At 49.9% G+C, this 23,748-nt stretch overlaps 2 protein-coding genes across 2 annotated transcripts; both read left to right on the top strand.

Moving 5' to 3' along the window:
• Positions 1-130: 130 nt before the first annotated feature.
• LOC120759390 (probable E3 ubiquitin-protein ligase MID2) lies at positions 131-6,187 on the top strand. The gene is given in 8 exon segments (XM_040078568.2): positions 131-421; positions 423-489; positions 492-757; positions 1,985-2,080; positions 2,637-2,870; positions 2,996-4,283; positions 4,647-4,684; positions 5,801-6,187. Coding segments are annotated over 6 exon segments (966 nt in total). The 3' UTR covers positions 3,008-4,283; positions 4,647-4,684; positions 5,801-6,187.
• A 3,895-nt stretch (positions 6,188-10,082) lies between these two features.
• Positions 10,083-21,498, top strand: LOC120759229 (sulfate transporter-like). The gene is made up of 3 exons (XM_040078321.1): positions 10,083-10,199; positions 15,531-16,175; positions 18,140-21,498. The coding sequence occupies exons 2-3, from the start codon at positions 15,543-15,545 to the stop codon at positions 19,634-19,636; spliced, it is 2,130 nt and encodes a 709-aa protein (XP_039934255.1). The 5' UTR covers positions 10,083-10,199; positions 15,531-15,542; the 3' UTR covers positions 19,637-21,498.
• Positions 21,499-23,748: the final 2,250 nt, after the last annotated feature.

The following is a 23,748-nucleotide window of genomic DNA, read 5'->3' as shown; positions in this document are numbered from 1 at the left end:
GTCACAGCATGGGGAAGGGTGGAACAGGCAGAGGGAACATTTCTCTGCCCGGCGTGGGGCGGAGGAAGGGCTTGTGGCCTCGGGGCTGGGTTCCTGCGTCTGGTTTGAGTTTCGGTTCTCTGCTGTGGCCATGGCTGAAGCTGGGGAGGGATGTGGGGCTGCCGGCAGCCCGGAGGCCGAGCTGGCCTCCCCCATCTGCCCGGGCCTGTACCAGGAGCCGGTGTCGCTGGGCTGCGGCCACAGCTTGTGCCAGCAGTGCATTGAGAAGGTGCTGGGAGCCCAGCAGAGCTCCCAGGGCCCCTCCACGTGCCCCATATGCAGGGCCCAGCTGGGGCCCATCCCGGAGCTGCAGAAGGACTGCGAGGTGGGCAACAGCGTGGAGGAGTTTCAGGCCGCCACTTCCAGAGGGCGAGAGGCTCGAGGAGGAAGCCTGGAACCGGGAGGAAGGTGCCGAGCAGGGGGAGGCCGGCGCGGTTCCCTGTGAGCACTGCCGGCCCTGAAAGCCTGCCTGGTGTGCGAGGCCGCCCTGTGCCAGGCCCGCCTGAGCAAACACAACGCCAAGGGTTTCCAGCAGGAGCACGTCCTGGTGGAGGCGGGAGCGGGCCGGGCGGAGGAGAGGACGTGTGGGGATCACGGCAAGCTGCTGGAGTGCTACTGCGTGAGGGACGAGAGGTGCGTCTGCATGCTCTGCTCCATCGCCGGCACCCACAAGGGCCACGAGGTCATCACCACGAAGGAGGGACACGACAAACAGCTGGTAAGGAGCTCTGCCCTCCCCATGGCTCCTGCCCCAGCCGCGAAAAAGGGGGGAAAAAAAAGGGCTTTCACAGGCAATGGGGATGGGCGTGAAGGCATCTCCGGGGATTTCCTCTCCGCCCCAGCAAGGGACTGCTGCGTTGTGCTGGAATTTGCTTTTCACCCCCTCCTGCGCGTTGCCAGAGCAGTGTGGGCAGCAAGGCAGAGGGAGAAGAGCGGAGAAAGGCGTTTGGGGCTGGCGGGACGAGCGTGGGTCAGTCCCTCAAGGCGTGTGGCAGAGCCGGCGAGAGGCTCGGCTGCCCCACGGAGCGAGCCCCGGGACTGCCCGCCGCCCTCACTGCGGTGCTCCTGGCTGGGATTGAGAAATATTAGAAAATCCCTCCCCTCCACAGAGCCCCTGCAATGCCACTGCTTCCGAACTTCGGGCGGGGAAGGGAGTTGTCCCTCTCGAGGTCCTTCCCTTGAGCTGCAGCACGGTGGGGATCAGGCTCCGCTCCCCAGTAACCGGTGACAGGATGAGGGGCCGCAGTCTCAGGCTGTGCCGGGAGGTTCAGGTTGGACATCGGGAGGAATTTCTTCACTGGGAGAGTTGTTAAACACTGGAAGGAGCTGCCCAGGGAGGTTTGGAGTCCCATCCCTGGCAGTGTCCAAGGAATGACTGGACGTGGCACTCAGTGCTCTGGGCTGGGTGACAAGGTGGGGACAAGGTTAAACTCAGCAGGCTGGGAGGTCTTTTCCAATTTCAGTGATTCAAGGACTCCTCCCTCTGCCACAAATCTTGTGGAACCAGTGTCCCAGCAGATACAAGAGACATGGGGTCTCCGTGTTCCTGCCTCTGAGTCCAGCTGCTGTCCTTAAAATGCTCCAGAATCAGCTGGGACTGAGGGGATAAAATGCATTTCCTATGCTCACTCACTGCCTTGCATTTGAAATATGTCAGCTTAGAGTCCAAGCAAAAACCCTGCAGGAGCCCAGTGCACGGGCAGGAAATGGCTCCCTCTGGACCTCAGGACAGGTCACAGCCTCCTCAGGAATTAGCAGAAGCATCCTTTGCAGTTATATGAATTGCAGACTGATTTCCTCCCCCAGGTTACATACCAGAATTCCAGGGCTGCCAAGCAGAAGTGGGATGTGTGAGACAATGGCCATTTCACCAGCTCCACAAACTGCCAGTCTGGTCTGAAGTTGTTCCTGCTGGGAAGTTCAGTGCTGTCTTTCCTTCTGCCAGGTTAAACTCTTCGACACCATGACAGAGCTGCAGGAATATAAAAGTGATTTAGTTACTGCCCTAGAAAAGCTTCAGGAAAGGGAGGATCAGATCAAGGTTGGTATCCAGGTTATTGCTAATTCAGAATATTTTTCCTTCACAGTTTCCCAGCAATAAATTATGGTAACTGTACCATTAGAAGCAGGTGAATAGAAAGGGAAAAGAGTGGTTTGAGAAACTGCCAGAAGCCAAACTTTATCACACCTTCCAGCTCCTCCACAGGAGGAGCCAGCTGGGGAATTCCACCCTGTGTTGTGGTTGCACAGACCAGGTTGCAGGACTGGCAGCCCACAGATTGTACATAGGATTATGTGTTTTTAAAGTTTTCTACCTGTTTAATAAAAGAAAAGCAATTTATATCCACAAGTGGGATTTTCAGCGTGTACCAGTAAGCTCTCACATTGGTAGCTGAAATTCATCTGAATTTGTTACCATATCAGGATTAGTTTTGAAAAGCTTCTGCTGAATCAGATATTCTAAGCAAATGTTTATTGTCTGCTTCCTTCCAAAGCCAGTGCAAAGGACAGATACAATCCTAATTGATAAGCAGAGGCACTAAGCTGAAGGGTGGAGTTTCTGAGCCAGTGCCCCTTTTTCTCATCTCTTCATTTAGATCAATGCCGAAACACTGACTTCGGAGCTAAAAGAGCTGTTTGATGATATAGAGACAAAGCTTCATGAGAAAAAGATGATGATCCTGAGTGACATTCGGTCTAATGAGGAAGAACCACTGGCAGTCATCGCTGACGTGAGGAAGAAAATGGAACAGAAGACGGACCAGGCTGAGCAAAATCTTCAGGCTTTGCAGAAGATAAAAAAGCAACCAGATGTTTTCCTCTTCTTCAAAGTAAGCAGTGGTAGTCTGCTTTTCTTCATGGTTCTGCCTGTTTCTCAGCCAGGTGACCTTTCCGAAAATCACACTAATTATATTTTTCCTTTTTTCTTCTTTTTTCCTTTTTTTTTTCTTTGCAGTCCTCTTGGTAGGATCTGAAACTGGTCACAGACAGGTAATGTTCCATTTCATAACTCTTGTTTTCTTCTTTGATAAGATGTGGTGCTGGTAACTGGGGTCAAACCCCACTGCCTGTGCCCCTCCGTCCCACCACGCTGTGCTGCAGAGCTGCTCCCTATTCCAGCTGAGCCAGAGGGCACCACGTCCACTCAATTATCAGGCACGGAGAGATCCCTGCCTGCTCTTACACTTCTCCCTTTAAATTTCGGCTTCCTGGCTGGATTCTGATGAAAACCACTGGCCTTTATTACCAGAAAACTGTTTTTATCAGAGATGAAGCCCCTCGGGTTCAGTTTACAGTAACGCTGTCTCGGATGCACATTGGTGACCCTCCCTCAGCTGAGTTCCCAGGGAACAGCCTTTGGCAGCAGAAGTAACCAGCTCATTTCCCACCTAGTTTTTGGGTTGTGGACAAGCTTGGCAGCTAGAAAGATTTATTATCTCTTCTCTTGCAAGTGATATCTTTCATTTATAACTTCCCACTTCCTATGCAATGCGTGGGTGTCAGCTGTAATTCAGTGGTGCAGCACCGCACCAGCAGTCCCAGATCCACAAGAGGCTTTGCCAGCTGCACAAAGGGCTGGCTCAAACATCTACCTGGAGTCTGAGATGTCACCTCTGTAACTTGCACAGATTAAAGCTGAGTTCAAACTCGGGCTGTGAGGAGAACTCGGGATCACCGTGCGCCTCGGGGCTGCAGCTCGGTCTGTTCCTCACAGCTGTGCCACAAGCCACATCCTAGCCCGTGGGATCAAGGTAACTCTCCAGAAACCTGGACACCGTTTGATATGTTTGGCATTCTTGTTCTGTCACTGCTACAACAGTAACTGCAGCAAGTCAAGGCCGTGTTCACACTTGGGGATAGCCAAACCACCTCCTCCTCTCTCATTACCAGCATTTGAAAGTTCCAGTGCAGGCTGGTAAGTGAAAGGCATTGCCAAATAAGTAACAGTGTGTAACAACTGGAATTCAACCTTCACAAAGGGCTGTCAACCCAATAATTCATGTTGCCAAAGCCCTCTCCTCTTTGCAGACTCTGTCCTATGGAAGAGTTCTCTTACCTTTGGACATTGGATGGATTTCCTTGGTGCAATGACTCTCTGTGCCCTAGGGTTGCAAGTCTGGATCTGGACACTGAGAGTGTGGAAGTGAAGGAAGTGGAGCTGGATAACAAAATGTTTACCCGGTACAAAACCCGGCAAAAGAAGTTGATGCTGCAGCTGGACTCTCTGCTGAACGACGTGCGCGGTGAGCGGCCCCGTGGGGAGCAGGGACCCCAATCCCTGCTGGCAGCTCCTTCCACCGGGGTGTGAGGGGCTGTTGTGGGCTCCTCAGAGTGTGGGGAGGGGGCAGGAGACAGGTTTTTGTGGATAACAAGGAGGAGGTCTGCTCCTAAGCAGTGCAAGGCCAGTTTCTCCTCTCTCTGATGTGATTTCCTGCTCCCATGAACTTCCCAAGTTCTGGGTGCTCAGTCCTGCTGTCAAGGTCTGTATTTGCCCAGCCCATCCCCTCCTGGTTTATCTCTGACCATGAGCTCCAAGGGGACAGTACCCAGCCCCAAACTTGAATTCATTGCCAGCTTTGTTAACCATTCTTCTCTTTTTTTTTTAGATAAATTCACCAGCTTAAATGGAGAGGAGCGGGAGGAGGTAAATCCTTTTCTTTACTTAAAAAAGGTTCCCTGCAAATTTCTCCACTTGTTCATTTAAGGACTGTATGTCCTGCACTTTCCTGGTTCAGTTTCAAGGAGACCTAAGCAGAGTCTTGAGGGTCTAAGGCCTAAGGCTGTCCTTCACCTTAAAAGAAGGGAGTCAGATCTATTCACATCTCTTGTTCTGCTATTAACAAGATGTGATTTGTGTTTTACAAGGCTCTAACATTCACTACTATTTCTTTAGAGTGAGGTTTCACCTACTGAAACCTCTCCAGAATGTAAGTGTCCAAAAATACCATTTATTCCTCAGGACTCTGGCTTGGGGCTGTGAATTTTGCAGAGGAAATCTCCCACCTAACAACGTGATCAGTATTTTGTTGTGGGTATCTCCTGTCCTTGCCAGAGCACGCAGCCTCAGGGCACAGCTCTGGGCAGAAATCTCTGGGAGATGATTTATCCTCAGCCTGAGGGAGACACTGGGTTTGCTTCAACACTCAGGAAAACTCTCAGCCTGTTCCAAGGAAAGAGCACGGAGGGGTTCCCACCAACCGGGCAGGAGCTGGAGCAAACCCAGTACTTGAAAATGTTCCCTAGACAAATCCAAATGCTGCAGGAGATATGAAATGTGTGAACTGTATTTCTCTGCAGATAGCACTAGTCCAGTGCTCAGATACATACATGCTGGGCACAGCAGGGCATCTTTTCTACACGCTTTTTAAAATAAATGTTGTTTAGAAGTTATACAGAAGATTTTTTATAATTATTCTTTTAATTGCTGCAACTAAACTTCAGTTTGAAAATTATTTTCTTCTTAATTCGTAAATTCAAAAGAAAATCTTACTTTCCTCACCACCTTTTTTTAACTTTTGGAGCAAATCCAGAGGTATCTTTTTAAATCAGTGTGCATGTCCATTTATTTGTCTTGTGGGCTCAGGCAGTGGCTGTGCTCTGTACAGAACCAAACAGTCACTCAAAACAGTTCAGAGAAAAGAAATATTTTTTCTGCGACAAAGCAATCCTCTACTTGGAAGCAACTTGTCAAATATGATATAAAATATTACTTTATTTTACAGTAAGTGAAACTTTTTCATCTTGTTTATTCCTATTGCAGGAAAGCATCATCGAGGAGGAACAAGATATAAACTTCTTGAACAACTTGTTTGGGAATTTTGATTCTCCTAAGCCCAGACATAAGGGACACGTGAAAAAGAGACCTTGGGAATGAGATGGAAAGGAAAACTTGAATATTACCCAAAATTACCTCTAATAATGAGAGCCTCCCACGTGTTTCGATCTCCCCTCCTACCTTGCATTCAAATCAATTCTGTAACAAATTAAAATTTATTTTGTAACTGTTAGGATTAACATGAACACAATAAAATCTCCAACTGCTGCTGCATTGCAGACTGTGGGCTGCATCATCTCATGGGTCTAATTGTACTTTTGTACGATGATTTGTGGTGACCCTGTCGTCACTACGTGGCTGAATAAGCAAATAAATGGCTCCAGATACACGCAATCAAGGCTGGAGGATTTCATACCATCACCAGGAATTAGCTGTTGGGAGCATTTTTCGTGGCTAGACCCCCAGGAAACCAAGGCTGAAGTTCTCTGTGCTTTTACAGCGCTTGTGGCCACAACTCTGTTCTGTCACTTGTCAAAGTCAACACGTACCTGATTTCAGGGATTGAAAATAAACACAGCAATCCATCTCAGGTTTAGAGTAACATCTCTCTCCCTGGTTTAAGCGGACTCTCCAAGCTGTGCTGTGTGCTCAGCCCTGGCTCTGCTGCACCCATCATCTGTCAGCATAACAAAAGCACGTGGCCAGGTTCGGGGAGCTCAGCGGCTGCTCAAGGTGACTTTGCAAATATTCCTTCCTGCTCGAAGCCAGCAGAGGCAGAAAGGGCAGCTGCTCTCAGGCACTCAGATGAGGCAAAAGAGATGAGCCTGTCCTTCAGCACTGCTGATCTGGGCTTCTCTCTGGCTGCCAGCTGAAGGAGCTGGGAGCAGCCAGTGCAGGTCAGAGCTGCTGCTGCAGACAGCTCCTGCAGTGCTGCAAATCCCTGCAGGCAGCAACCCTCACTCAAACGTGGGATCTGTGATCCTGCTGCAGGCTCACAAAGCTTCTGGCTGAACGTGAGTGTCTAGGAAGGTGGAATTTCTGAGTTAGATGCCAAGTTGGTGGTGCAGTTTAATTCCCCCATGCATTTGCTTGTTTGCAAAGGGACTCCTCGGAATTTGTGACTTGTTTTAAAGTTCCATGCCTTAGCCTTGAGGAAGCAAAGAGCTGAAAGACTGGATGAAAGCAGGGTGAGAAGACACACTGAGTCCAGCAATTATTTAACTAAACCTTCCAACACACATCAACACTGAAAATTTTATCACCTAATTTCTTCTTGACTCTAGGTGACAACATTGGACTGTGACACACGCTGAGAGTGCAGTAATTCTGCAAGATGTTTGTGCAGAATACTTTTTCTTGATTGCAGTATAATTGTCCTGAGATATGGACAGAGCTTATCTCTTTTTGATATCTTTATGGCTTAATTATTTTGATTACTGAAGAACTCTGATTCATTGCATCTTTCCTTTTGTATTACGCCCTCTCCCCTCCAACCACTCAATTTTTACTTGGCATTTGTCTCATCCTTGATGGAAGCCTTTAAAAGCAGCTCATTTTAGCTCTTCTTTTTTGGTTTTGCCAAGCACTGACTGATGTGGCTGAATTAAATGAAATGCATTTCGAGCATTAGGATGGGCCTCTTTCTGTTACTTAGGCTGATGGAGTTTCTAAGTCAGACCTGCCACACGTAGATCTGTGTGTGTGTGACATTAATCAGGGCCTTCCAAGCCCAGCAGGTCAGGGTGGGGAGGAAGGTTTGTCCCAGCTCTGGTGGAACTCACAGACGGGATCCAGGCAGTTCCATCTTCTCCATCTCCAAACTTAACGCAGCAGTGTGCAAATTCAGACCTGAATCTCGGTGCGCTGCGAGCCGTAGAGGGCAGGAAGGGCAAGGAGAGAAAAGAACTCCTTTTTAACCACTTCCAGCATAACCCAGCCATCCTTCCACAGAGCTGCACCAGCAAGAGCAGGGCACTGGGCAGGGAGGTGCCAGGAGGACGGGACTGAAGGCAGGAGGCTCCTTACACAAGGCTGGGAGCCAGGTGGCACGAAGCAGCTGAGATCCGGGGGAAATCGCAGGCTGCCTTTATCTGCTGAGTGATAACGCTGAGCTGGGAGCCTGGGAACGACTGGGAAGAGCCAGGAAGAGTCTCTTCCTGTAGGGTTCATGGCCAAGGGCTGATAACACCATCACAGCCCGCAGAGCAATGTGCCAGGTGGCACCGGGGCGCTGGACAGGAGCTGCCCGGGCAAAAGGCAAGGAGGCAGGGCTCCCAGGGCTGCCCAGCAGCACCTGCTCAGTGGAATAAAGCAATTTCCAGGATTATTTTGCAGTCTGACCAACTGGTCTGTGGAGATTTGATATTCCACAGATGATGTGGTGATCTGGAGAATCAGCAGGTGTGCCAGGCAGGCTGAGTGGGATGGGCAGATGGCACACGCTGGCATTTGTGTGTCAGCAAACCCCAGGTCCTTGGCAGGAGATTCTGGAGCGTGAGGAGCCCAGAGGCACATTTCTCCCGGGCCAAAGGTTCCCTCAGCACAGAAATATATTAGCCATAAAGCTTAATATACCTCGAGAACAGGAAAGCAGTTGGAAGTGAAATGATTTAATTATCTTAAATGATTGCTTGGATTTTTTCCATGCATTTTTTTAGAAAATCAGTCTAAAAGCAAGAAATAAAAAAAGCCTGATTTTTTTTTTAGGTCCAGAAAAATAATAATTCTTGGGATTTTTTTTCTTTTAATATCATGTTCCAAGAAGATATTATTTCCCCGTTTCTTCCATGAAGACATGATGTACTGGATGATCCAAGTTTTTTCCACAGCCTGTGCTTCTAGAACAAGAATGAAAATGCTGGAACACCCGTTGCTTGGGTTCGTGATTTCTTATTAGGATTCTCCAGAGTCCCTAAACAAAAGGCTTCAAATGCTTTTGTCATAGATGTCGCTCCTCCCAAGGATTTGCTCTGGTTGTCTTGGAGTCGCCATATACTTCAAACTCAATTAAAACTCCTGTGGAAGCCCCTGAAGGGATTGGGAAGTCAGCCACTGATGTTTCTGACAATGGACAGTCAGGAGAGAGGGAGGGGGCTCTTCTATTTCCATTGCAATTGCCTGCTCTGGTTACCATGACATCTAATAAACCCTCATGGAGAAGGGAAAGGCTTTCAAGGGAAATATTCAGTATTTCTACAGTAAGATTTGCAGCATTTGCTTAACACTGTAAGACAAGAGCATGAATTCTGCAGGCTTGAAGTTGGCTTCGTTTGCTCCAACTGTGTATTGATGGGTTTTTCTGACAGCTCAAGGCTCCACCTGGAATGCAAATATTGGGCAATATTTGACTTGAGATGAACGTCTGCTTTTCTGTGCAGCCAGGAAGGGAAGGCAGACACGGCTGGGCATGGCCCCTCCAGCCTTGAACCTCCAGCCCAGAGATAAGAGCAGAGCACTTCACAGAAAGCTGGGATTTGAAACAGCCACGTTGCCAAGGCCCCTTCATCCTTCCCAGCTTTGTGATGAATCCCAGTGGTAACCCAGAGCAAAAAGGGGCCAGGGAGTGTCACGCTTCTGCACCTGCACAGTTTAATCTCACCTCACATTATCAAACCTACACTTCCTTTCCCCAGGCAGCAGCTGACAGAACCAGAGGACACAGCCTCAGGCTGCGCCAAGGGAGATTTATTTTTCCTAATATCCAAGTATAGCTTGGATAGGAGGAAAAAGTTTTTTTACAGAAAGGGTGATGAAGGACTGGAATGGTTTGCCCGGGGAGGAGTCACCATCCCTGGATGTGTTTTCAGACTGGATGTGGCACTCGGTGCCATGTTTTTGTTGAGGAGTCACCATCCCTGGATGTGTTTTCAGACTGGATGTGGCACTCGGTGCCATGTTTTTGTTGAGGAGTCACCATCCCTGGATGTGTTTTCAGACTGGATGTGGCACTCGGTGCTGTGGTTCGGTTGAGGAGTCACCATCCCTGGATGTTTTCAGACTGGATGTGGCACTCGGTGCCGTGGTTCGGTTGAGGAGTCAGGGCTGCTCGCTGATCTCGGAGGTCTCTTGCAGCCCGAGCGATGCTGTAATTTAGAAGGGTTGAGTGCCAAGCAAAGGGCCGGCAGCACCTTCCCGGGGCCTCCCGCACCTCGGCACGGGCGGAATCCCTTCGGAAGTGGCCCGGGCCGGGGCTGGAAGGGGCGCGGCTCTGCCCGGAGCGGGGCGGTGCTGCCCGGGGCGGGCGGTCCCTCCGTCTGTCCCTCCGTCTGTCCCTCCGTCTGTAACACTGTCTGTCCGTCAGTCCCTCCGTTTGTAACTGTGTCTGTCCCTCCGTCTGTCCGTCGGTCCCCCCGTCCGTCGGTCGGTGCCCGGGGAGCCGCGGGCGGTGAGTGCCGAGGGCAGGGGGGGACAGGGGGGCACGGCTGCCGCTCGCAGCCCCGGAACGAGCGGGACGAGAGCGAACGGCACATGAGGAAGCTGGGCAGGGAGGCGGTGGGAGCCCGAGGGTGGGTGCGAATGTGGGGCCCAAAGCTGAGCTGCTGCTCTCGCTTCCCTTTCGCTCGGCCGGCGCCGCCAGTGTTGGCTTGGCTTCCAAAGCGCTCGGCGAAACCCCGCAGTTTCAGGAGGGGCTCTTCCTGCAGGGGTTTTGTTAATTTTATTAATCGTTGTTCATTAAAACACAACAAGCGACGCAGTTGCGTTGTCCAGCTCCATCCCGGCGGGTTTCCTTTGGGATGGGACGGTCTCTCTGTGGATCCGCGGTGGGATGGATGCCCCGGGATGAGCCGGCAGCTGGTGCCTGAGGAAATTCCTTTGGGCAGCGCTTCCTCAGCCCATCCTCGCTGCCCAGCGCCGCTCCTCGGTGCTCCACCTTTCCCTGCTAGCAGAAAGGTGGGAGAAGGGCTCCAGCACCTGGATAATTTGCTGAAAGGGCCTCTTGGCAAACTCTCCATGAGAAATCCAGGTGGGATGGAACCTGCCGGAGGGATCTGCTTCGGGCAGGGCAGGGCAGGGCAGGGCAGGCAGCACGCTCAGCTGCCCTTGGGAGCTGACACTACTTCCCTGGAATATCTGGCTGCCAGCAGGGAGCCGATCCCACGGGATCTTCCCCGAAAATGCTGGAGGCTGCTGCTGCTCGGGAGATCCCATAGCTGGAGTAGGAGCAGATCCCACACTTGACAAAAGCGAGGTTTTATTGTCCGGCTTCGCAGATTTTCCCACGAGTGGACGGCTGCTGGTTACCGTGCCAAAAGTGAGGCAGCTCTGTTCCACATGTGCTCCTTAAACGAGGTTTTCATTATTCCTGTCATTTCCAGTCCTTTGTGGAAGTAAATGTTTGTGGCTTGGATGTTTTGCTGGAGGATATGAAGGATTCAGTCACATTCCCAGGTGCAGGCAGCGTTGTGCCAGTGCTTATCGGGGTGTTATCACGGTGATACTGAATTTCCTTGTTGCTCCCCAGCAGTAAGGACATTATTTGAAAAAGGCCATTGTCCAACAAGAGAAGGGTCGAAGATTTAGTTGTCAAAATGCTGGGGTCTGCTTTCCTGTTCTGTTCTTAGGGGAGGCCTCTTCTAAGGGCCCAGCTCTGGCTGGGTTTGTGTGGAACTTGGATTTCTGAGTCACCTGCTTCTCCTTTACAGAAACTGTTCCTGTCTTTTTAGATTACGGATTTACGCATCAATTTTTAGTGCATGTAAATCCTCCTGTCTAGAAAGGGGTACGTGAGGGTGGGGGTGTGATCGCACACAGTGATAACTTAAATGTAGAAAAATAAGGAAGACTGAGATGGGTGCTGCGGAAAGAACGCTTTTGATTTAGTTTCTACTCTGACATGCTCTCCCCTGAAGTTTTACCTTGTAGCAGTTATTTTTTTGTTATTTTTATCCATTTTTCTCTTGCTCTCAAGGTGACTCTGACCTGCCACAGATGCATGAAGTCCAAGCCAGCCCTGGGCTGCAGGCAGTGCTCCCCCAAAAACAGAAGCCAGGCAGATGCTGCCACATCATGGGATCAGAAAGAAGGGCCCAGGTGGGCTCCAGAAATAGTCTGGAGGTCTGATGACTTTTAGAGACTGCAGGACCTCCCTGTATCTTTATTTTATGGCAGTCAGTTGATATCAGATGCTGGAAATTTCCTCAACGCTGTCTTGTAGGGGTTTTTTTAATCTTAAGTGAAGTTTGTGGCAACGAGACACCCCCTGAAAGGCCGAGTGAGTCATAAAAGTGAATTCTAGGTTGTGTGTAAATATCAGCTTTCAGAATAAAAACGACAGCAACTCCTTTTTCAAGTTAAACATACAGAATGTCCTTCAGTGTCCAAACCATGAACCAAAGGGGTTTTCTCAAGGGTTTTTTTTTTTGTTTGTTTGTTTGTTTTTTGGTTTTCTTTTTTTTTATGTTTAAGAACAAAATCCAGTTTTATTAGACAAGCCCAGGCTAACGGTTACAAAATTAATACAGGGCAGCACTTTGAGGCAGAAGAGGGTGAAATGAGTGTTGGAAATTGTGTCATTTCCTACTAACCTGGCATGGCGAGGGGCAGGGGCTGTGTGGAGAAAGGTCCCTTTCATGCCACGGGGAGAAAGCTGTCATGCAATCGGCACAAAGACCCAGTATGTGCTCAGAGTTGTGGAGCCAAAAGGGTTTTATTTAGAACATTTCCCTACTGTCTGGACAGGACTGAAACCCAGGCACCCCCTCCCGTGCTGATGTTTTACGGCAGCACCAGGCTGAGCTGTCTGGGGTTTGTCTTGGCACATTTAAGAAAATTCCCAGGTTTCAGTGAGCTGCCTGCAAGTCCTGGAGGAGGGACAGAAGGAATCAGCAGGATTTTCACTACTGAAATCTTCTAGTAAAAATCTCAGGAAACAAACTCATTGCTGCGCATAAAGGTTGGTCTGGGTTGATTTTTTTCCCCCCTCAGATTTTACAGCGTTGATTTGCTGAGCTTTGGGTGGGTTAGAAGCCTTTTGATTTGTAACTCCCTTCTAGTAAAACAAGTAAAACTTGAGCAGATACAGCTCCAAATTGCGCTTTTGCAAAGCAGAGCTGACAGGGGCTTTTGTGATACTCCCTGGATTCTCTGTGTGTATTTAGGGGGGTTGTGAGGGCTGTAAATCGTCCCTGAGCACACTTTGCAGTCCTCTACAGGCGGGTGGGATTGCAGACCTGCGAGGTGGGGGTGGGGGTCTCCTCCAAGTGTGATCTCTGTCATCCCGAGCACGTCCCTTCTGGCAGTGCAGCTTTCTTCATTTAAAGATCCTGATTCTTCCTGTGGCTCTGGAGGTGGCACTCGGTGCTCTGGGCTGGGAGGGATTTTCCAGCCTCAGTGACCCTGGGATGTTGCAGCAGGGAGGGACACAGCTCCTATCCCACAGAAGATCCCTCCCTGCTGGTGCCATCGGGCTGTCCACGGCTTGGGGTCTGCGTTTGGAGCCCTCCCTTCAGGGACAGCCAGCAAAGAGGGGCTTCGTTCGGTTATTTGGGTGGCTGCAGGAGCTCACCCAGCAAAGATACGCTCCCTGTCTGGGTCTGTGGATGGGAACACCTTTGGGAGTCCCAGCAGGGAGGAGATAAAACAGAAACTCCTCCCTGGTATCTTCTGTCAGCCTCTGCGTGCTGGCTTTAGATACGTCCGCAGCTCCAGGGACAAGGACACCGCGCTGTGAGGTGGCATTAGTTGGGTGGAATTCCTTTCTGCTTTGATCTGGAGGTCTCTGAAGAAGCCATTCTAAATATTAAACTTCTGTAGGTAGTTCTGCTCCTGTGGGTTCCCTCTGCTCAGGCTGTCCTAAGGCAGCAGGCGCCACTCAAAGTCCCTTCTCTCGCTTCTCCCTCCCGTGTCTTTGGGAAACTCACACTGAGGGACGGTAGCAGTGAGTGCATAATTAGGAAATGCTTCTGTGCCAATAGGGCTGCCCAGGGAGGTGCTGGAGTCCCCATCCCTGGAGGGATTTAAGTGACCTGTAGGTGTGACACTTGGGCACAACACGGGTTAGTGGAGGCCCTGGCACTGCTGGGAGTGGTTGGACCGGGTGATCCCAGGGGGATTTTCCAACCCCGGTGACCCCACAGCTGTGTGCTGAGAACTGTGCTTGTGAAATCAAGCGAGCACATTCTGAGGCAGACTCAAGCGGGCACCCTTAGCGCTGCCAGTTCCAGCAGCAATTTATTGACTGGTGCAATTAATTCAGGACTGTTAATTGGGCGGTCAGCTCGGCGGTGGGCGTTCCACGGGCAGCAGTCTGGCCGTGTTGGCGCTGCCCGGAGAGGACGTGAGCAGCGCACAAAGCCCGTGCGGCCGCTGGTGTCACCGAGACGCACAAAGCACTCACACGCAGACAAGAGATTTTCACAGAGGTTCTTCTGATCCAGCTCCCAGCTGAAAGAGCGGAGAGAAGACACCCCTTTGTTTATTTTTTTACTTTTTATACATTTGTGGGTCTAGCAGAAGATTGGCTTTTTGGGGTTTCCACCCCTCAGCCTCAGTGGCCAGACCAATTGTCAGTTACAGTTGTTTTCAGGTTAGAAACATGCAAACAAAGGACAGAGAATGAAAAACAAAGGATTTGTTTATATTACTTCTGTGGGAAAGGTAGAAAACTGCTCTAATATTCTACAGGAACTAAAAGATCTGACTCCATTTATGAAAATCAAAAGGCTAATAAAGAAACTCGGAAAAGCCAGGGTAACACCACTGGCCCTCTGGGGCTGCAGTGCCAGAGAGGGGAGCCTGGCAGTGCCACTTCTCAGGGTTCTCTTGCTGGGTCCCACCCCACACCCGTGAGTTTCTGGCCGAAATGGCTCAGCTTTACCGATGGTACCAGGTGTTGGGGCTTAAGGAGCTTTCTGGAGAATTCTGGATGTTTCCAGGAGGTGGGAGAGTTGTGTAAGTGCTGGCAGTCACTTGGTGTGCTCAAGTTTCCTTAGGGTTTGTCTCATCAAGGCTTTGCTCTTTTCCAGTCAGTCAGTATATCCCCAGTGTTAAATTATCGGTGTAATTACCCTGTTTTACCATCTGTGAGCACCAGTTCCAGCAGAAGTGTTCCACCTACCTACCTACCTATCATTGTGCCCATTAATACCTTTTCCACTTGTGTACGTTATTTTGATCAGGTGCAATTTCCTTGTAAAACCAGTTTTTCAAAAGCGTGAAGTGCTTTTTTTTTTTTTTTTTTTTTCTTTTTGCAGCGTGCCATTGGCTGTAAAAAAAAAAACAAAAACACTTCTTAGCTAACAAACCTTTACGGTATTTGGCAGGTGAAACCACTGCATTAAAATAAAAACTAAAACCAACCCATGAGGTGCAGATTGAGCTGTGCTCTGCTGGAGAAGTCCCGCTTGCAGTTAATTTTCAGCAGTGGAACTGGAGTGGCTGTGGCCCTACAGTAAACCCTCCGGCTGGCTTTGCAAGGTGGGACAGGCTGCAGGCAGAGATTTTCTCCAGGAAGCCTGTCAGAAAGGCAGTGCTGCTGCATTCCTGTCCATTTCCCAACGCTGCCAGCAGCAGCTGCATTCCCAAGGCTATCAGCTTCCCTCCTGGGAAAGCTCCTGCCTTGCTCCGCAGGGATGCAGTGGGGAGGCTCCTTCCCAGTTTGCTTGGGAGTTGCTTTCTCTCTGCTGAGCTGAGAGTTTCGGCCCTTGCTTTCCATAAATGTTCAAGTCTCACGCTGTACATTCATTTTTGGCTCTGTGCTCTTTCTTCGTGTTTTTAGTGACTCCTGGTGATGGCAGCAATGGCAGAGACCAACAATATCCATGCGGTGACGGAAGGGACGGAAGGAGACGACGCCAAGTGCAGTTTCCACCGCAGGATGTTCCTGGAACCCCGAGAGAAGAAGAGGAACGTGAAGGCTCTGCTGGTCAAGCAAGCGAAGAAAACTTGCAGCTGCACCCCAGCCAGAATTAAAGATTGCGTTTTGGGGTTTTTCCCCATCTTACAGTGGCTTCCTAAGTACAAACTCCGGGAGTACCTGCTGGGGGATGCGATGTCCGGTGTGATCGTGGGGGTCCTGCTGGTCCCTCAGTCCATTGCCTACTCTCTCCTGGCCGGGCTGGAGCCCATCTACGGCCTGTACACCTCCTTTTTCTCCTGCATCATTTACTGCATCTTCGGCACCTCCCGCCACATCTCCGTCAGCATTTTTGGCGTGGTCTGCCTGATGGTGGGGCAGGTGGTGGATCGGGAGGTGGAGAGAGCCGGCTACGACCTGGAGCCGGCCGCGCTCAGCGCGCTGCCGGCCCCGGGAGGGGACGGGAACGGCACCAGCAACGGCACGGCGCCGGAGCCGCTCTGTGACAGAAGCTGCTACGCCATGGCCGTGGCTGCCACCACGACCTTCGTCTCGGGAGTTTACCAGGTGAGGGGAGCTGGGCAGACGGGCGTGGTGTGCACGTAGCTGTCATTCTTCTCCAGGGGACCGTCCCCATTCCCATCCTCAGTCTGCGCCTCGGGGCTGGAGGCGGTGCAGGGAGCTCCTCGGGGTGCTCTCCCCGCTCGGTAACAGCATTTCCTGCCTGCTTTGCTTCTCTTTGCCTCTCTTTTGGGGAGCGCTCCCCGTTTTTTCACGGCTTTTCCTGCCTCCGTTGTTTCTCTTTTGGGGAATGTAAGGACCTGCGCCTCCAGCTCTCAAGGTCTGCTCTCCTCCTCCCTCGCTGTGGCCTGAAGCTCTGTTTATTTTTTTTTGCGTTAGACCCCATTTCATTGTGCCAAAAGGTGGGGGCATCAGCTCCTAATCCCAGTCTTTTTATCATTTGCCTTTAACAAAGAAAAATCTGGACTCTAAAAGTATCTCCAGTTTCCTTTTACTTGTAAACGCGCTTTTAAAAATTTGCTGTTTGCCCATTTGAAGCCAAAAAAAAAGAAAATGCTCTTGCGTGGAAAGGATTCTGCTGAGAGGATACAATATTTTGTATATTTATATATCTCTACCTATTTTCTAGAACTCGCTGCTTGCCTAAATTAAAGCAGGTACCCTTGTTTTTAGAGTCTCATACATTAACCAGAATGGGATTATTTTTAGCAGTGCTGCAGAACTGTGGTATTTGAGTTTGTGGGTTCACATTGATTTGTTTTCACCTGTCCAGGGTGACAACCAATCAAAACCTGTGGGAGGGGAACAAAACTTGTTTGTGGTACTTTGGAGCACGGGTTTTGGACACAAACTGGAACTTTTTGTCCTGCAAGGTCATGTTGAGTTATTTCAGAAATGTTCTGGGCCTCCCAGGCTGCGCTGGATTTTGGGTCTCATCTTTCATCCCTGTGGGATGGGTGCAGTTTTGGAGTTGTGAATTGCACTTAATATTATTGGCAAGTACAAATACAATTGAGTTTCTTTATCTGAAGAAATCAGGTTAGTTTATCTTCAGTCCCTCTGAATATTGGGCATATTCTCTACAGCCCAACACCCTTAAATTTTAGATTTTTTCAACCAAAATCACATACTCTCTGTATCAGAAACTTTACAATCAAATCATAAAAAGCAAACCTTCTCACACTAGTTAATACAGCCTAACTAGGTAAGCTAATTATTGTTAATCTTTTACACTTAGAACAACCTTGAATTAATTACCAAGGCTACAAGGGAGCCTTTCTGAGAGGTGTGAGCTGATTTCACCAGCCCAGGTCCCGATCCTGCCTTCACTTCAGTAATTCTCTGACATTCTCATGGAGTTCCCAGTTATCTCTGTTGATATGATCTGCAGCAGAGGAATTTGCAGCTCACAGTCTTTTCTGAGTCAGGGGCAACAAACTTTCTGCCGTGCAAAGGACAGTTGTTACCCCACGAGCTGTGGTTTTATTGCAGGCTCTGAACTCCAGTGTAAGGCAGGCAAAGGCCACCAGAAAAGTTTTTAGATCCTTGCAAAATTCACGGAGTTTAGAGGAACTGAAAGAGAAATGGCAAAAGCAGACAGTGTTTCAGATGTGGGGTTTGGGTTGTTTTTTTTTTTTCCTTAGGTTTTCTTTTTTTCTTTTTTTCCCCACCAGGGTAATTGAGCAGGTCATTGAGGTGGTCATCATGGTCTGAGCAGGGAGAAAAGTCCCCAGTATTCAAACCAGGCTTTTTGGGGGTCTTCTTCCCCTGAACAAATGTTCATTGTTTGCCCTGCTAATTACCCTGGTGTGGAAAAAACAAAACCTAGGAAAAGAAAAACCCCGAACTCCACATTGGAAACACTGTTGGCTTTTGCCATTTCAGTTCCTCTAAACTCCGCGAATCCTCACCCTCCAGGGCCGTGCACAATGTTGTGGTTTTTTAATCCCAGGTGGCAAAATCTGCGGGATTTGTGTCCTGACACGTTGTGTGTGGTTGATTCCTTCCAGGTGGCCATGGGTTTCTTCCAAGTGGGCTTTGTCTCCGTGTACCTCTCGGATTCTCTGCTCAGTGGCTTTGTCACAGGGGCCTCCATCACCGTCCTGACCTCACAAGTCAAGTACCTTCTGGGCCTGGACATCCCTCGGAGCGGGGGCATCGGCTCCTTCATCACCACCTGGATAAACATCTTCAGAAACATCCACAGGACCAACATCTGTGACCTCATCACCAGCTTCTTGTGCTTCCTGGTGCTCGTCCCAGCCAAGGAGCTCAACGAACGCTTCAAATCCAAGCTCAAGGCTCCGGTTCCAGTGGAACTCTTCGTGGTTGTGGCGGCCACTCTGGCGTCTCACTTCGGGAAGCTGAAGGAGACCTACGGCTCCAGCATTTCCGGGCACATCCCCACTGGGTTTCTGCCGCCGCGCCCTCCAGACTGGAGCCTGGTTCCCAGCGTGGCGTTGGACGCCATCCCCATCGCCATAATCGGCTTTGCCATCACCGTGTCCCTCTCGGAGATGTTTGCCAAGAAGCACGGGTACTCTGTGAGGGCCAACCAGGAGATGTACGCCATCGGCTTCTGCAACATCATCCCCTCCTTCTTCCACTGCTTCACAACCAGCGCAGCCCTTGCCAAGACGCTGGTCAAGGAGTCCACGGGCTGTAGGACCCAGATGTCGGGCCTGGTGACCAGCCTGGTGATCCTCTTGGTGCTCCTTGTGATCGCGCCTTTGTTCTACTCCCTGCAGAAGTGCGTCCTGGCCGTCATCACCATCGTCAACCTCCGCGGAGCCCTGCGCAAGTTCAGGGACCTGCCCAAAATGTGGCGCCTGAGCAGGGTGGACACGGTGATCTGGGGGGTGACCATGGCGGCCACGGCGCTCGTCAGCACCGAGATCGGGCTGCTGGTGGGGGTTTGCTTCTCCATGCTCTGCGTGATCTTCCGGACGCAGCGGCCGGAGGCGCCGCTGCTGGGCTGGGTGGCTGAGTCGGAGACCTACGAGTCCCTCTCTGCCTACAAGAACCTGCAAACCAAGCCCGGCGTTGTGGTGTTCCGCTTTGAAGCCCCCCTCTACTACATCAACAAGGAGCGCTTCAAATCCTCCCTCTACAAGCAAACCGGGGTCAACCCCGCGTGGGTGCAGGCGGCCAAGAGGAAAGCGGAGAAGAGAATGCTCAAGGAGAAGGAGGCGGGCTCCGGGGACAACCAGAGCGGCATCCCCGTGGATTTGGGGCCGGAACCCGTGGGGTTTCACACCGTAGTGATCGACTGCTGTGCGGTGCAGTTCCTGGACACGGCCGGGATCCGCACGCTCAAGGAGGTCTGCAAGGACTACGGGGACATCGGCGTCCGCGTGCTGCTGGCCCAGTGCAACCCTTCCGTCAGGAGCTCCCTGCTCCGGGGGGAGTTCTTCAGAGAGGGCGAGGACCACCTGCTCTTCCACAGCGTGCACCAGGCCGTGGACTTCGCCCTGGGCACGCGGGGGCACGGCTCTTCGAAGAACTAGCTGGGAAAGGCGGGAGACGGGAGCAAAGCCCGGGCAGACGTGTCTGTGTGTCTGTGCAATGGATGTGTGTGCGCTCAGATAGCGGGGCAGGGGGGTGCCAGCCCGCTGGCGCCGTGCAATCCCGCTGGATTTACCTGCCAGGGGGAGCGATCCCACAGGAGGTACTGGACAAAGGAGGTTCTCAACCTGATGGCGGCCAATCTGCGAACCTTAAGCTGGCGTTGGGTCGTTCATCTCGTGTCTCCTCTCTGGAGCTCTCCGTGTCTCAGTTCCACTCTGAAGTTGTGATCGAGTCTTTTTTGCAGCCTTGTCCTTGTGGGTGGGGTGGGGTTTTGGGGTGGTCTGGACGTCCTGTCCAGCTGAAGAGTGAGGCAGCTCCTTTCTCATCCCTCATCCTGGCATCGCTTTCCATCACCGCACCCGTGTTTGCCAGGGAATGGCTCTCAGGGGCCGTTTGCTCTGGCCTTGCTGGGCACTGTTTGACTTCCCCTGAATCTCAGATAGAGAAATCAAATATAAATGTGCAGGAAAATATCTTAATGAACATCTTCTAACCAAGCACCTCTCACCTCCTGAGGTGTTGGCGTTGCCTCCTAATTCAGCCAGGCCACGAGGGCATGGTTATCTCATTTCTCCACAGGCCTTGACCTGCCTGGGCCCATGGACCCGCTGCCTCTCCAGCTTGATTTTAATGAAATTTCCTTTCCATAGATGACTCTTCGGAAGTCTGGTTCATTCTTATGATCAGTCAACTGTTTTCCTAATATTTAGGAGCTCTTTAGGACTGTGAGCTTTAGATATGGAAAATATCTAGTTCTTTAATTTTAACCAAAAGAAGTCCCCTCAGGGCAGTTCTTTATGCCAGGCAAGGAGAACCACAGGCACCAAAGTGAAAAGGGACAAATAGGTTATCCAACATCTGCCCAAATGTCACATGTCCACGTCACACAGACTTTGTGCATGAGTTTATTGGCTATAAACCCTTTGCTCTGTCCTGGACTTTATGCAATGGGAGTGCACAGACCATTGGAAAAGGAGCCAGGAAAATTCTTTCCTGAACCTTTTTTTTTTTTGTTTTTTTAACCAGATCAGTGTAAATAGAGCTTTTAACTTTTGATTTTAAATTACGTGGAAGTGAAGAGCGCCTGCTCTTCATGCTAAAATACAAGGGTAGGAAGAGATCCTCTTTCCTCACAGCAGTAGAATGCAATTGTGAAGGCAGAACTGGGAGATTAACAGCTTTTCCTGAATTCCAGCTGTACACGGCACACATCCCTGGAGGAGCGTGCCTTCCTCCCCAGGAGTTTACAATCTGAATTTCAGGTGCTTCACGGCTTTTAAAAGGGAAAGGTGCTGGGTACGGACAATATTCTCATCCTTAACAATTCAAAAATAATGAGTCAGAAGCCAAAAGAGGCATAAAATCCAATATGAGTTGTGAACTGTTTACTAAATAGAAAGATGTTTTGAGATTAAATTGTTTTGTTGGGGTTTTTTTTTGTTTTGTTTTTCTGAGCAAGGACCAGTAAACGATTCTCTTCCTTCTGTGAAAGCTGAAAGTCACGGATCGCTTCCCTCTGGGAGCCTCAAAGGAGGATGAGGCAGCAGCAAGATGAGTCCTTTTTGTGTTCACTGCACTTATTGCATTTCTTAGGACACCAGAGCAGCACAGAAGTGCAGGGGAGGTGAGGGGTGGCTGTAGCACAGCTTGGAGAGGGAGAACCTCAGGAATTCCACATCCTGGAACTGGCACTGGTGAGGGAGGAGCCCTCCGTGCGTCCCTGAGAGAAGCCTGCAGCGTTCCCACCCCACAGATACCGTTCTGCCTGGAGGCTTCTTTACGAGGGAGGCGAATCCCAAATTCTGCCGAATTTCTCCTTTGCTGCCGTAACCTCCTGCCTGGGCGTTTTCGTTCTGGGCTGAGCATCCTTTGTGCAGTTTGGGGAGCTGTGACCCCTGAACTGGCGCTGCCAGAGAGGATTGGGCCGAGCTGGGTGAAAGCAGAGAGCAGGGTTTAGTTTTTAGGTGGTATTTCAATTTTTAACTAAACCTGGTTTGTGTGGAGCCCCTGGGAGGGAAGGAGACAGACTCCCTTTGCAGCACAGTTCCTTCACATGAGCAGAAGGAATCTCTGGAACTTTGAACAAAAGCCTCGATGCAGTTTTGAAACGCTGGTTTTTAACTCCTCTTTTGCCAGAGGGCAGATCAGGTAGAAGCACTGAAAGTGCTGGCGACAAAGAACAGCACCTGGTTGTTGCAAATACTGGGGTTTTTTTGGCTGTTGCAGATGTTTTATTTGTTATTGCAAATGTTCCTGCCTCCCTGCAGCTCCTCGTTCTCTCCCCTTTGCCCCCAGGCATGGGCAGGACACAGGGAGAGGCGGGAGCTGCTGCCCAGGAGACTTCAGGGTGGACAAAAATCAGATAAAAACTGCTCTGGGTGATTCTTTCCTCTTTCCCTATCTCCCATGTTCTTTCCGTGCTGCCCAGGTGGGGATTTTTTTTCACCTGTGACCATGGTTTGTGTAACCGAATTCCAAACCTTTCTTTGTTTAAAGATGGAATTGCAAATCCATTCCTACCTGTGCCGGGGAGGAAGAGCAATGTTAACTCCGAAAAGGACCCACTCCCCACAACTGCTGGGATGTGTATTTGTGGCTCCTATTTACATTAAAGCACAATAAAACAGCCATAATTTTTTTTTTTTTTTCATGTAATTAAATTATATCTCAAAGATGTGCTGAGGATTACCTGGAGCACGTTGCATTTGGCCTCAGTGCTGTTTGTGCAGCCTCCAAATTCCGTTTCCAGCAAAACACGAGAAACTATTAAAATGCAACAGCAAAAGCAGCCAGGCGACTAAAAGAAATACTTTTAATGTTCTTAATTAAAATAACATCCAGGGGTCGTAGCATCTATTAATGCGCACTGCCCTGGCTAAAAGGCAGCTGAAATAAATTCCATTTGCCAGAGAGTTCAGTGCAATAGGGAGTTCCTGGGGATTAAATGGAGATTAAAGCTTATTATGGCTGGAATTTCTTAGAGCAGTGGGTTTCAGCCCTTTTCCTTTTAGGCCTGGAATAGTTTTTTAGCAGTGACATGAATCTGATTTCAGCCTCCTGGCAAGCTGCACATTTTGCTTGCATTTGTTCATGGAGCCTTTAAGGAAATCCAATTTTATTTTGGGAATTGGGGATCACTGGTTGGGAACTTTTCCTCTAAAGCATTTGTTTTGTAAAGGAATTCCATGTATTTGCATATTTTGCTGCTGTGTGATGGATGCAGCAGCTGAATTTGTGCTTTTTATCCACTTAAGCTTTTGTGATATTCCTGTCCTCTCCTGGAAAGGGCTCTCCTGCCTTCTGCTGCTTTAAATGAACATTGGTAGGCGTGTGCCAGGATTTTTAAGGGAAATCTGCCATTCTCACTGCTCCCTGTGCCTTCCCCCATCCCCTGGATCTGTAAACTTCGGGAAGAGGGACGCTCAGGGCGGTTGGGTTTGGGTTATCCATCAGTCTGGAGCAGGGATGTTCCTCCCAGGTGCAACCTTCAGAACCCCGGGCCGGGCTATAAATCAGTTCATCTCTATTCCCAAACGTCCTAATCAGCAATTATCACTCTAAAGGAGGAATTAAGAGATAATTAGCACGTTCATTAATGATAACAACAGAGCGTTATGGAAATGAGCGCTCTCAGTCTCAGCTCTTCTGGAAATGTCTGTAGCACTCTCCTGCTGAACGCCGGGCTCTGTTTTTCTCTGTTTTTTCTCAGTTTTTCCCCTGTTTTTCCTCTGTTTTTCTTTGTTTTCTTCTGTTTTCCTCTATTTTCCTCTGTTTTTCTCTGTTTTCCTCTGTGTTTCTCTTGTTTTTCTCTGTTTTTCCTCTTTTTTTTCCTCTGTTTTCCTCTGTTTTCTTCTGGTTTTTTTCTCTGTTTTTCTCTTGTTTTTCTCTGGTTTTTCTCTGGTTTTTTTTCCTGTTTTTCTCTGCTTTTCTCTGTTTTTCTCTGCTTTTCCCTCCCGTGTTGCTGCTGTGGCTGAGTGCCGTCAGTTCCTCTTCGGCAGCTGCCCTGAGAAATGTTTCACTTTTCTGAGTGTTTGGAGACAAAACCCCAATT

The sequence above is a fragment of the Hirundo rustica genome, chromosome 14 (assembly GCF_015227805.2).
Source record: "Hirundo rustica isolate bHirRus1 chromosome 14, bHirRus1.pri.v3, whole genome shotgun sequence".
Lineage (NCBI taxonomy): Eukaryota > Metazoa > Chordata > Aves > Passeriformes > Hirundinidae > Hirundo > Hirundo rustica.
The sequence above is the reverse complement of the archived record's forward strand: the minus strand, read 5'-3'. Positions and strand labels throughout refer to the sequence as shown.